We start from the raw sequence: 14,636 nt of genomic DNA on the forward strand, positions 1-14,636 counted from the left end.
AAAAAAAAAAAAAAAAACCCAAAGAAAAAAGAAAGGGTAGCCGATAGCAGATATGCACATCGAAATAACAAGATTATTAAACATCAGTATAAATACCAAATTTCTTGATGTGCAAATAAAAATATTTGAAGGTAATCAATTGATGAAAGTACTTGAAAGAAATCAGTTGATGAAAGTACTTGAAGGAAATCAGTTAATGAAGTATTTCAGAGCAGAGATGGTAAACAGCGGACAAAAGTTTTTGAAGGAAATCAGTTGGTGAAACACACTGAGTAGTGGGATAGGCAACAGCACTTGTATGGATGATGAGAAAGAAAAAAAATCTGAACCACAAGGCTAGACACAAGGACATTTAATTTAAACATGACCAAAAAAGAACTCTCCTGATGAATAAGGATTGAACATAGGGAAGTAAATCTTCTTATTGAACCTTAAAAGCGAAACTAAACATATCAAAAGAGCAAATCGACTAGAGTCCATATTGTCAATAAGCTGATGTGAGGCTAAAACACTCATATATGTGTGACAAGACCTCAGGGAAAAGATGCATGCCCAAAGTGCAACATCCAAGCATCTCCACTAAATACAAGAAAAAACACGGTGATTGTAATGTAATGAATATGATCACAACATTGATCAAATCTAACGGGTGGATATACCTTCAAATAGATCAGATATAGAAACCAAAATGTTCTTGTCCCAAGTAGGATTAATAGTCATTGAAGGTCAGAACATGGCCTTTGCAGTGAAAATTTTTGTTGCAACAGTGCATGAAGAGCATCTCATTAAGAAGATGGAGAATTGGCAGGTTGACATACTATTCCCCCAATTCTCTTCTGTGCTTCTTGAATTTCCAAAACTTTACAGCAAATTAAAGCTGAACATGTTTAATTGTGAGAAGCAAACGGATGCTCAGAACTTAGCAAGTAGAAGCAGTGATAAAGGGTTGTTATTAAGTTGCCAAACTTTCTTCTAAGAAGAAAGATATCATAATAATATACTAAAACATGTAGGCCCAATTTAGCTACCATTAACATCAGAACCTGATCGAAAAATTATCAAATAGTTAAGAAATTATCCGTCTAAATAATCATCTAAACTTGCTTCAGAAGGTCAATATAAGAGATATCAAACATTTTTTTATTTGCACATTAAATGACCCAAATATGCATACTTAATTCATTTGATTATCAAAGATTTGTTTACACATTTTATCCACTGATGTTATATTTTGATTTCTTTATACTAAGCTCTAGATATTAAACTAATCTAGAGAGACTAAGACCTTGGTTCCCTTGAAGAATTAAGGTGGAATTATGCACTCATAGAAGATGGAATCTTACGTCGGTCCTATCAGAGATAGGCTAATTTAATCTGAGATGTGATGCTAGAAGACATCAAACAATTTTAGAAGATGGAATCTTTTTGTCCTATCAAGAGTTATAACTCACACATCTATCCAAAAACTAAAATATTTCCATATAATACTTATATATTTTAAATATAATATATAGTAATAATTATATATATATATATATTATATATATATATATTAAAGAGAGAGAGAGCTGAGAGAGGATGAGAGAGGAAAAAATGGAAAACTTCGGCTACCAAGTGCTCCAAACAACTTGGTAGTGATATCGTTTGGCCTAATCTTGCTCCCTACATCTACATTGGAGTTGAGTGAAAGCGGTGGTGAGGCTCTATCTTCGACGGTGTGCATGTAGGGCCAAGAATTACGGCCACATGCACTACCAAGTTGCTATTAAGGCAACTTGTGTACCAAGATCGCAGGTTCTCCATATTTCTCATAATATATATATATATATATATATATATATATATATAATTCAGAAAAATATTCTTTCCTTCAAGTTATACATGCACTACTCTTGCATTTTTTGTGTGTTTAACAAGAGTTAGCCTTAACTCTTAACTGACTTTAGTTACCAAACATAACCTTCGTGTCTCTCCCACATTTCCCTTCTCACCAGTAATTTTTGTATCAAAAATTTTAATCAAAATTCAAATGACGCAATCTATCATTTTCAGTAAGGAACAATTCAATTTTTCGGTAAGGAACAATTCAAAATTTTCAGATACTAAAAGAATCATATTTTTAAGTCAAAGCAAACAACTCTTTAATCAAATCACTTTTGTTCATAAACTATTAAAATATTAAATCAGACAATTACAAATATATATATTAGTATTCAATGAATATTCTAAGGACATTTGAATTCAAACACAGATTCAGGGAATAAAATTTGAATGTGAATTCAGATTTGAAGATTATAGAGGACAATGCAAATATAAGCAGCTTAATATTACATTTGGTTCTTTTCAAGTCCTACTTACCATTGTACGGGTCTCCAAACTTATAATCAAATATGCATGGTATTCGTCATCTTCTGTCAATGTCTTTGAAGAATCAACTGCATGTCTACGTGAGCTCTTATGGTACACAGTCCAAATTCCTTTGCAACCAGGCAACTCAACCTGCTAAGGTTGTGTAATATTACATCATATGGGGCAAAAAGAAACAGTAAAACTCCGAGGAGAAGTATCAAACAAAAGAAATTCTATTAAGGTCTTATCTCCGCACAATTAAAATAAAGAAAAAGAAAGTATGGTACAAACAAGCAGAATCTAGCAAGAACCCACACAAGAAATCAAGAACCTATGGCTGGGGCAACAAATCACTCAACTTTTGTTTAAATATGCCATATAAATGATAACGGACAAGACTGATTTGGAACAATACTGTCAAGTTGTTCCATAATTCGAGCAACTAATAAATCATTAGGGTTTTTCGATATCAGTCCCTTAAAACACTAGTATTTTGATATTAGTCCCTTAAATCTGCACATTTTGTTATTAGTCCCTCAAATTGCTCAAATATGTTGATATTGGTCCTTCAGTTAGATTTTCTATTGAAAATTCTTAACTCTGGTCAGTTTAGACTAGCTAACAGTGTTTCACTACCAAAATACCGATTTTCCTGTTGAATACACCTACCAAACAGTCGTTCCTCCTCCACTCTCTCCCTTTTTCCCACTGTCTTCAGAAGAAAAGGGGGCGATTTTGCAGTTGAAATGAAGGGGTTCACTGTGGTCGGAGCATTGAAGAAGACGAAGAGAAAATCAGGTTCGGTTTCCTTGACGGGTTTCTGGGCTTGGTTTTTATAACTGAGGGTATAACTGTCCATTTACTATAGAAGTTATACAAAACAGAATATTCCATGGTATTTATAACCTCAGCTAACCTCAGGGACTAATATCAACATATTTAAGCAATCTGAGGGACTAATATTGAAATATGCAGATTTAATGGTCTAATATCAAAATATTAGTGAGTTAAGGGACTGATATCAAAAAATTCCTACATCATTTTCTCCGGGAGTGGATTCATGTCAACTTAAAACACTTTGTGATTTTGTCTAGCTTCTTGCATTATAGTTCTGACAGCAGAATTAAGGTAATAAATATGGTAGCTTCATTCATATGTATGCATGCAATAATAATCAGGCCTAGGACCATGCTAATATAAGTTGCAATAAGTGACAACACAAGTTAATATGCAAGTCTCAAAATTTTACACAGGAAATTTTTGACAAAGCATAAAAGGGATGAAGAATTAGTACAAATTTTTCCTAAGGTGAAACATTTTCTACAAAGCTTATACTGGCTCACAGCAACTCAGAGGCATGCACAACATACATCCAGAGAAATAGTCACAGGTTCAATTTAGTGACCACTAGATGCTGCTGTTACTTTTTATACATAATATCAAATAGGAATCATAACAGAACCGCCTGAGCGGGCAGTTCTGACCATACAATAGGGAGGGTGAATTACCACTTTACAACCCCACCCACCCCGCTCCCCCCACCCTCTCACGGAGGCAGTTTTGGTACAAATTGGACTGCATAATATCTAACCATGCACTGAACATACCAAGTAACATCATAGATAAGTAATATATGTCAGTAAAACCATCACATTTTAACAATTCCTAAATTAATTATTATATTGGCAAGAACTGAAGTGTTTGTCTAGTAATTCTAGATCCAAAGGCAAATATCCATTCCTTTCTAAGGAGTGCTTCATGCTTTTAGCTACATGCAAAGTCGTAATAAAAACTAGAAGCAAAAAACCAAACAGCTTTGTGTAATAATATAATCCTCTATAACTTTATTTTTATTTTTATTTTTATTTTGCTTTTTACTCAAAGTATGAAGCTTTTACAAGAGTGGCATACTGGATGTCGCCACTCTTCCTACTGAAAGAAGAAAAGAAAATTGAAAAACAAACTGGCTATAAAAGAGGGTAAGGTGCATAAAAAATATGTGCCTCACTCAAGATATCATTTTACAGAATAGTCTAAATTCATAACTGAATATCTAGAATTGTGTCCTGTTTGTTATGCCATTTTACATAAATGATTTTTAAAACGCTAAATTTGCATTAATATGAGTCATGCTAGTCTGACAACTAACAAACTCAAGTCTGTCTCAAAACGCACTGATATCTTCCCCAATATCTCAATAGTGAGTGGAGGTGTAATGGCTTACATGGGGGTAGAAGGGTCTGGAACACATAATTGAGAAGCAAAAAATATCAAGCTTTATTTCTTTAGAAAAGATTGCACAAATAAATATATCATGGATATTAGGTAACATATTAAAGTTAGCTCATTGTTTTATGTTCAATAATTGTGTCAGCAAGTCAATATTTTAATATTTTTCGTGTGACACATTGTATCTGCACATCCCCATGAATATATGCAAAGAGAAAATATTAATTGATGCTCCTCCTTTCACCAGTAACTTCTTATCTACCATAAAAGTCAACATGAAAGATAATGCATTAGAAGATGGGTCTAGATATATAGAAACAATGCCTATGAAGAGCGAGTGCGCAAGAAAAAGAAACATTATTATTAGGATTACGGTGTTGAGATATGAAATTTTTTGCGTGTAGTATGTACTTAATCTATTAGTAATCAAGGATGCATTAGGACTTAAAGCCTACTGTATATGTAAATTGCTAAAACAACGATAATTTCATCCCAAGTTTATTCTCTTGTAACAGGAACACCCACTCGAATCCTAATTTAATGAGTTCATACATATTAAATGATGAGTTAAGGATGCAATAAAGAATGAGTCATCCCATATTACACATGATTATCACAGACAACAACAATCAACAGTGAATTTTCAAATTACCTGCTGTGGTAATTTGTTATCAAAGACAGTAAGCAAGCAGCATACGTACATGCAGCAAAAGAATAATGAGATGCATACCTCAGTAATCAATTCGGGCCGTATTGATTGCTGAAGAACACAAAGGGCACCATTCTTTCCATGTCCGGAGCAGCAAACCTGAGATAGAAGAATACAAATTCAAACCAATCCACATGCATAGAGCATAAAACATGACTCCCGACTAAACCAACCAAATGGCCCAGACTATATAATCAAGAAAAGGGGACATGAATAACCATAGATAAATATTAGATTCAGAAAATCAGCAAGAAATAAAAAGATAAAACTGATCAGCAGTCTTTCTTTAAACAGAGCAGCTGTAGATGATTTAAATATGCACTGAAGGAAATGCCGTCAATACAATACATTCATAAAAATGAACAAACGAACAGGGGGTTTAGAAATGATTCCAACTTTTAAGTTCTTCCACCAGTTTGGAAGAGGATTTAAATGCTCAAGAAAACTAAAATAAAGAATAGGTTCCTTCAGTTTTAGTTTACATGAGATTCAATATTCGAACCGATCCGCATCAGTACCCGAATCTGGTCCAATTCAGATATTCAAAACCCAAACCAGTCGGATCCGGATCCAGATCAGGATTCCCTTTGCATTTTAAAAGCGGATACGGATGCCAATCTGGTTTTGTTCAAGAAAACCGGATCCTAATCTGGATGCCCGCGTACTGTGATTGGGTTTCTCGAGCTAGTTTAGTTGTCCTGCAGCAGTTCCCAAAAGGCATATGATGTCTAATTATAAATGGGAATCTATAAGTTGCATGCCTAGTGAATAACCTATAGATTGACTTGACATGTGATAATGAACCTCTCCATACATCTTTATTTTATTATGTTTGTTACTTCGTCAATACATCCTTTTTTATTATATCTTTTACTTAAGACTTATCAATCAAGCCTCAAAATGTATCCATTAGGTGGCTGGCAGATCTGTAAGTCGGTTTATATGTTGCTTTTTAATTTTCTTTTATTTTTTTTCAGAGGAAACTAATCCTGGCACGTGGAGAAGATAGCAAGCAGAAAACTAAAAGTCTGAATATAATTTTGTTTTTGAATCTATATTTGTATCATATCTGTTTGTTATTTATATTCGAATTATATCCATATCCATTTCTCTTATATCCAAATCATATTCGCTTCTGATTTTGGCAGATTGGTTATAAAAAAATTTATTACCGAAGTATTATCCGAATCCGTATCTAAAACTAATAAGCGGATACGGGTATGGTAAGTGTCCTATCCATGCCATATCCGATCCGTTTGCACCCCTGATGACAACTAGTGAAAAATATAAAATTTTCTAGCACTTTGCTTAAGTTCGTCATGAGATAAATGGTCACGGTCCAATGGGGAAAACCACTCATGAATAGACGGTGGTTCCATAAAAAGAATGCTAATTGTCTAAAAATGATTCAATCCATTGTGCAAACAAATGGTTTCTTGATCTTAATTCTTAACTAAATTAATAATATGCAAAAGTTAGGAAACAATAAAATATTCTAAATTGTAACACTGACCAATTCATAGTTGCTTTGCTTTGCAAGTCCTGTTGCATTTGGATCAGCATTTATCCTCAAACCATACGAAAAGTCCTTTAGCGGGCCAACATTAATCAATGTATCACGAACTGCAAAGGAGAAGACCTTCTGCAATTCAAACCAGGAAAACAACAAATTCAGTGATTATTATAGAGAAAACCGATATCACCATATACCACAATTTCAATGGAAAGTTTAGTTCATGATCCCAATTCACATTTGCTACCTTCAAGTATCTAGTGGCAATGAAAGTGAAAGAACACATCAATAACAACGACAATCAGAGAAAATTTTACAGAGGATTATACAGCTAAATCATTGCAGTGCTCCACTGACACAAGATGACTGAGCTTCCCATTGGTTGACAATAAAAATATACATACTCACAGACAAAGACTAGCGCTATGAAGTGCAAACAAAAAAAATCAAGATGCCCAAGGCATAAAGAAGAATTTCAATCTCCAAATTCAGGTCAAGGATGACTACCCCTGGAATTAAAGAGCATATTATATCTGAACACATATATATGTACATAACTTTCATAGGACTTTCCTTTATTATAGTTTTACTTTCCTATTAGAGTTTTATTTATGAAAAGACTTTCTATAGGTATCCTACATTTGTATGAAAAGAGGAGATTACTCCTATTGATCAATGAACAAAATGAGTTTAGTTTCGTAACATAGTACCAGAGCTAAAAGCTTAACCCTAGAGACCTCTTTCTTTAACCTTACCCTCAGGGCTGCCAAGGGGTTTCACTGAAAGCTCCATATATGTGTTTACCCTTGGTGGCTTCATATTTGTCCCACTACTTTCATACGCCTCTAAAATCGCTTAACTTTTCTTCTTTAAACCTTAAGAAAAAATCCCAATCAGTGCTTCTTCTTTCCTAAGTCCATAAAAGCGACATACCAAAAAGAAATAAACTAAGTGCATCAATGCCAGCCAAAGTCTTGCTGCGCCACAGGAAGGGCATAAGCGTATAGTGAAACCTCAGGAAGGACATGAACCTTAGGCAACAGCTCATCTGACCTTTTTCTTAAAAAACTAAAAATAAAAAGAAAGAAAGAAAGAAAGAAAAAAAGAAAAATTGGCCAGCAGTTGGTTCCTCGTCAACCCCATCTTCCAGTAGCTTGCTAAAAATTATCATAGAGGTGTTGATACAAGATGATTTGAAGATCAAGTGAATCTTTGGTTAAAGAGTCCTTCGCCGGTGAAGCTAGTTAAAATTAGAAAAGTCATGTTAGGATATTTTAGAGTTAGATTTCAAATTTTAGATTTGACTTAGCTGTTAGAATATTTGATTTTATAGGTGGATTATCCACTTTTGAATTTTAGATTGTATACGGATAAGATTTGTTTTTAAATTGTATTACAGATAAGAGCTGCAATTTTATTGTTTTTCGTATGAAGAAAATTTGAAAATAGAGAGTCATTTCCCTAATTTACTCCATTCTTTTCTAAATAAACCAATCAAAAAATCCCAAATTCCCCAAAGGCCTCGCGTGAAGAAGCTATCTCTCCACCACCAACCCACCCCCCATCCCTCTCTCTCCGCCCACCTCCCCTTCACATCCCACAGCCCATCGACAGCAAAACACTCATCGCCATTCCTCCTGACATCAACTATAGCACCACCGCCATCTTCCAATCTCTGATGATTCTGCTGACCATCATAAGAACCTCCAACGAACACCAAAAGCTCCAGAAAGCTTTTCGAAGCTCGTTTTATATTAGAATTTCAGTTTGCGCAATCTTCATCAGGTCCAAATCAAGCATCCTCTACTTTGTTGGTCATGTGTGCTCTCTCCCACAACAAGGTTCGTGATGATTCCCTCATCTTACAGACCAACGGTTTCCCTCTCGATTTTTTATCCCATTAACTTTTCTGCAAGTATAAAGGAGACCACGCATTATTGAGTAGTAATAGCAGCAATATTGTATCCCCTAGACTCAGTATCTGATGTTAAGAAACTTGATGACTACCTCACTTGAAGTTGTATTTCTCCATATTAAGAATCGAAGGATGATATTACAGTTTATCAAGTAATTCAGTCGGTGTCATCAATGGTGTATGCAAACATTACTCAATGATACAAACACATATGTCCTCATGAGGACGTTTAGAATCTACAAACGTCAACGAGTCAAAATTTCATGGATACTTAGAAGAGTAATACGAAAAAGAATGACAACTTTGCAATTTTTCACCAAACAGATCAACATCGTTGTCATCATTGTTAGAGCTGCAACCTTCTCGACAGTATCAGAGTCTTATCCAAATCGGTATACTCCTCCCCTTTGACTGATCACTGACTTATGGTCCAACTTAACTGCTTCTGGCTCATCACTAACAAGAATAAACTAGTATGATTAATTGTAGCCCCCTCTGGACATAGTCATCTCTAAAGACATCATATCATCCTATGGATATAAAGCTCTTCCTCGATGTTAGCGACTTCTGAAAAACCTTCCTGGCGTTATATATGTTATTTTGGCTCTAACTCTAATATACTTCTTGGTGACGAGTTCTTTCTCTTAATGACTGTAAAATCGACCATTGAAATATTTTCCATTGATGTCCACAGATTTGCATTTATCATAAAATAATCTTGACGAAGCTAAGTTATTATCTGCTAATATCCACGGATTTCTATTGTTCACTTCACCATCGATATCGACACCACTCACTTTTTTTGTGTACTTCGATTCTAATCCTACATCATCAACCTCGTCACTGCAAAGGTTTTCTCTAGCAATGCCCTCAAATCTTATCCCTTGCCGACAATCTCGTCGCCCTTAAGTTTTCTCCGTCTTTATGGCTTCTTCATTGTCTATCTTACGCACTTCTTCTCCTTAGTTCACACTCGAGTATTGTTTCAATTTGATACTTATCATTCAAATCTCGGTCATTGAACCACCGTGAAGGGGATGTTAAAAATATTACTTTTCTCTAATAAACATTCTTTATATGATAGTGTTCCTTTCTTATTAGAGTTTTCCTTTTATAAGAATTTCTGGACAAATATTTGAATGTTCGCTCCGGTTAGCGGGGGGATCTACTAAAGAGACATTATATGGTAGGACCTTTTGATGAGACTAAGAGAAATGAGCAAGAAGCTTCGAGAAAACTGATGTTTTCTGAATTATCCTACAATGTTAGTATATACATAAAGGATATTACCACCTTCAATGATCAATAAATAACAAGAGATTTCTTTTCTTAACAATATATTATATATGAAGGTATGTGTATGTATACAATGTATGTATGTATGTATGTATGACAAATCAAAATAAAAAATAAAAAGAAGAATCCATGGGCAACCAACATCCTAAGAGCTAATATTAAACATTGTATTGGTGGTTGTACTAGAAATGAATACAACAATCAAATGAATTTTTTTGTGTCAATAGAAAGTATGAGAACCCTGGTGGATATCATGCAAATTCATTCATAGAAGAATCTTGTTGTATGTTCAAAGCAAACAACGAACAGACACATATATAAATGAACTACATAATACAACAGTTGCAACCGGGCACAATTTCACCTGTGTTGATTCTGAACTATTTGGAGCTGTAGCATACAAAGAAAGCTCCTCAGCACTTGCAACATCCTGAAGGGAATCAGATGACATCCTCTTTAATCGTTTTACTGCTGGAACATCACCTTCAATTTCAGCAATCTGTTGCATGGAGTAGCAATAAAATTAGCCCCAATCCAAGTTTTGTATAAAGTAAAATACACAGGAAACAAAGAGAAATAAACATTAAAAATATAGCAAATAAGGATGGTTGTTTCCATAAAAACAAAAAGAGCATAGGAGTTGATATTCCTAGCTTTCAGCTATGTACCCACATTGTATAGTTTCCAAAGAATTAATATGTTTAGGCAAAATTTTATAGAAACCGAGCTACTTGTAGATTAATTCTTGAGTGAATTTCTTAGAGTAATACAAATGTATTCCACCATGAAGTTTTTTTCCCGGTTTGAGAAGGTTTACACAGATTCTAGTGGTCGTAGAAGATGGAGATCACCTCATTATAAGAAAAGGATCTTGGTGACTGCTATTGAAACAAGCGCGGAGGAAATCTCATCATCAGTGTAGAGTAGAAATAGGCCAGAAAGTTGGGCAGGAATCCTTATGTTCGTTTCTAATGACTCTCTATCCCAAAATGATTTTAGAAGGAAAAAAATCTTCACTTTCATTTCGAAATTATTACAATATTAATTACCTTAGCGTTCTAATTGTTGAGGTTATTGTGTCATGCATTTACACAATGTTTGGGACTTCACTAGGGGAAGGAAATGAAAGGTAAAATAGGAAAAGTAAAGAAAGGGAAGTGGATGGCAAATATAATATATTGTTTGAGAGTTTAGTAAAAGGAATGAAGGGGGACTTAGTTTACCATATTTGAAAGTTCTAACTAAGAGAACGGAAGGGGGGGGATCGTTTCATAATCAAATCTAAGTCGTTGTTCCATAGTGATAGAGAGCATATTAGATCTTTTAAGTTTACTTTCCCTGCCCTCTTCTACACCCCAATTTGAAAGGGAACAAAACGACAACTTTTTTATAGAAATTTTACCTTCCCTATCTCCCGTTATCTTCCTTAAAAAAACTCAAACAGAGTTGAGTGTCATTTTTCCTTCCTTTACACTTGGCTACCCCTAATCCAAACACACTGTTAGTGTTAACCTTTTTAACCACATGTATTCTTTACTGGAGCACTACAGGGATCTTTACTAGAATTGGAACCCAAAGAAACTTTGATATTTACTACTTAGACTTGTATCTTATTATTTCATCAAACTTTTATTGCATGTTGTTTTAGTGCATAAACTAGCCAGTAGGCTCCTATATACATTTATAATTTTCATTCAATCCACCCACCAGCCCAAAAAAAAAGAACAAAAGAAATTGTCGCCGAGTAAAATAAAGGATAGAAAAATATTATATATGCAGCCATGAAGAAGAGCAAGGAGAATCTCTGGAATTCTATGTTTAATATCAATTCTTTCACTACAGGTCCAAGCCAAGTGATAGCCAACAGCCAATACAAAAAAAATGACAGGTTCCATTGAAAAACTTAGCATGATTGAGGTACTAAAATAGAAGTGGCACTTCCTAATTTAACAGAGAACATGACCCTTCAAGCGGTGAAAGGAGAAAAGAAATTCATGCAGCGGACAATAAGAATACAAGATTTGGAATAATGATATGTTGTTCCATCTTGCTAGTACTGCAATTGTACACAAGGAGAAATGAGTAGCGTTTACTTATATAACAATAGATGACAACAAAGGATAAGGATATATATAAAGCAGCTTTTCCTAAAGCCTCAACAAAAGAATGTTGCTCCACAAGATACTTTTCCTGACAAGCCAAAAATGAATCTCATATTATATTTTATACTAACAAATTTAATATTTTTCCCTTAAATTGTTTCTTAAAACATATTCTTATTTGAAATAAAAGCATAATGAAAGGTAGAGTCCAAACAGATAATCATAAGGAAAGGTAGAGTCCAAAAAGAAATAGTTCCAATATGCTTGTTATATGGTTGAAAATGCATAATGAATAGATACAGATGGCAAGAACATCATATTAGCTATTCCGAAAGGAGACAGTAACCGAACTGAGAAACAGTTAAATCACCTGCTCACATGAAACAAAGACCAATAAGTGAAAAGAATCATTACTTAAAGGGTTACCGGATGCAGAGACTTCAACGTCCAAAGGTAACAAAATAGAGTAATATCAAGCAAATATACTTCCATAGAAACTATAGCATTCGATTGAATTTCCGAATACTAAAATGCTACTCATCAAAAATTGAGAATGGACAAAATAAAAACTTTATAAAAGGCTTAAACTTCGAAGGTCAATAGATGAAACATGTTCATGATCAAAATAATATCTCAAACTAATAATGCAGCAATCATCAAAATGCAATGAAACAAGACTAACCTAATGAGATAGTTGCTAGAAATTATATGAAATAGTGTAGCTCTTAACCATTAACAGAATAGGCACACATAGCAAGAGTGTAGAAGGTAAGCAATGTGGTTACACGAAAGATAGTAAATATTTACAAACTCAATCAAGGAACTAATACCTAAACAATAAGAAAATAAAGAGGCCCTATATGGCCAGAAGAAATGTACCAGAAGGCTGAAGGACATCTCATAGTTAAAGGAGAAAAGGGAAGAATAATGAAGCCAACAATAACTACCTTTTTGACATTGGTAGAATAATTGGAAGGCAAAGGGTCAAGCACAAACTTAAATGCAATGAAAATGCCACAAGGTAAATAAAAATTCAACAAAGACTAAATAAAAGTATTCTACTACAGAAGGAAACAGCATGGAATAAAGGACATTAATTATTCATTTTTAAAAATGGAAAAAGGGAAGAAAACTTGAATAACACAGTTAATCCAATACACATCAAACAAAAGGGATGCCAAGGTTCTCAGCAAACTTAGAAGAATTGAACTATGTACTTGATTAAAGATAACGCTAAGAGGAACATTTTAACAAATTCCAGATAGAAAAAGAAGAAGGCAGAAATAACTAGGCCAAGGCACTTTAAAAATTTAGCCTTAATGGCTCCTCATGATGATGATTCCCATCAAAACCAACATCACACTTGGACTGGTATAGTTGAAGATGAATTCATAAAGAATCCAATCTCAATATTGTGCTTTTCTTAAGGAAGTTATGGTTAGATCAGATCAATTTTAAAATGCTAAAATCGCTTGATCAACATAAATGATTGTCATTCATTCATTTTATTACTAAAGAATATTGAAGAAAAATTCATCCAGAATTTATGTATACAATCATGCTTAAAATAACAAGGCAGGCAATCTTCTACAAGTTATTGGATTGTATCGGTGGCACAAATAAACATGTTTGACGAATATGTTATTAAAAGAAAAGGTTTTCGTGGTACAGGGCAGCAAACGAGACATCTCCAGAATACGAATGGAACATAAAACAAATATCCCCACATTATGTAAGTTCCATGCTCAAATGCCATGAAACCTGAAAAGAATTTGACGAAGAAGTTGCAAACAAGTTAAGAAGATGGATAATATTGTCAAGTTGTGATCGTACACACAGAAATTATAAGAAATGACATGTCCTTAAAATCATCGTAGAAGAGTTGAGAACAAATTAGGATTAAAGAATATTTCTAGACATCTATAAAATTATTTACAGACATATGCAGTGGAAACTAATAAATCCACAGGTTAGGACTAATGATTAGTACAACCCGGAACAACAAGGACTATGTGAAGACCTAACTAAACTTGGATTGAAATAGTAAAATAGATATAGATTGGGAATGCAGCATTTAATAGATCTGAATGGAGAGAAAGGATTCAGGCATTTGGCCCAAGAGTTGGGATAAAAGTTCTCGTCTTCCTTTTTAGTTGCATGAGCATGAACTGTGAGTGTGGACAATCGAATAATTGATTATACAGACATCTTAGAAAAATAAAGCAACGTACTAGTCTTCAATAGAATGTTTAATAAAATTACTTTAAGAATGCACTTAAATAAAATATACATATACATATATACATATATGCATACATACATATATATATATATATATATATATATAATTGATTATACAGACATCTTAGAAAAATAAAGCAACGTACTAGTCTTCAATAGAATGTTTAATAAAATTACTTTAAGAATGCACTTAAATAAAATATACATATACATATATACATATATGCATACATACATATATATATATATATATATATATATATATATATATGAAAAACAAAA

The 14,636-nt window shown here is 33.7% G+C and overlaps 1 protein-coding gene across 3 annotated transcripts in view; it reads right to left on the reverse strand.

Moving 5' to 3' along the window:
* The window catches only part of LOC109837079 (cleavage and polyadenylation specificity factor subunit 1), a 58,216-nt gene that overhangs the window by 21,824 nt on the left and 21,756 nt on the right, over window positions 1-14,636 (reverse strand). For 2 of the 3 annotated variants that reach the window (XR_002246176.1, XM_020405163.1), the window contains exons 11-14: window positions 10,376-10,510; window positions 6,801-6,929; window positions 5,309-5,386; window positions 2,359-2,502 (exon numbers count right to left, since the gene is read on the reverse strand). Coding sequence is in view for 2 of the 3 variants with exons in the window: in XM_020405163.1 (XP_020260752.1) it covers window positions 2,359-2,502; window positions 5,309-5,386; window positions 6,801-6,929; window positions 10,376-10,510 (486 nt within the window). In the remaining variant the exon portion in view is untranslated. The remainder of the gene's footprint in view (window positions 1-2,358; window positions 2,503-5,308; window positions 5,387-6,800; window positions 6,930-10,375; window positions 10,511-14,636) is intronic. The other variant, XM_020405164.1, reaches the window with a different exon arrangement.

Source organism: Asparagus officinalis, chromosome 4 (genome assembly GCF_001876935.1).
Source record: "Asparagus officinalis chromosome 4, Aspof.V1, whole genome shotgun sequence".
Classification (NCBI taxonomy): domain Eukaryota; kingdom Viridiplantae; phylum Streptophyta; class Magnoliopsida; order Asparagales; family Asparagaceae; genus Asparagus; species Asparagus officinalis.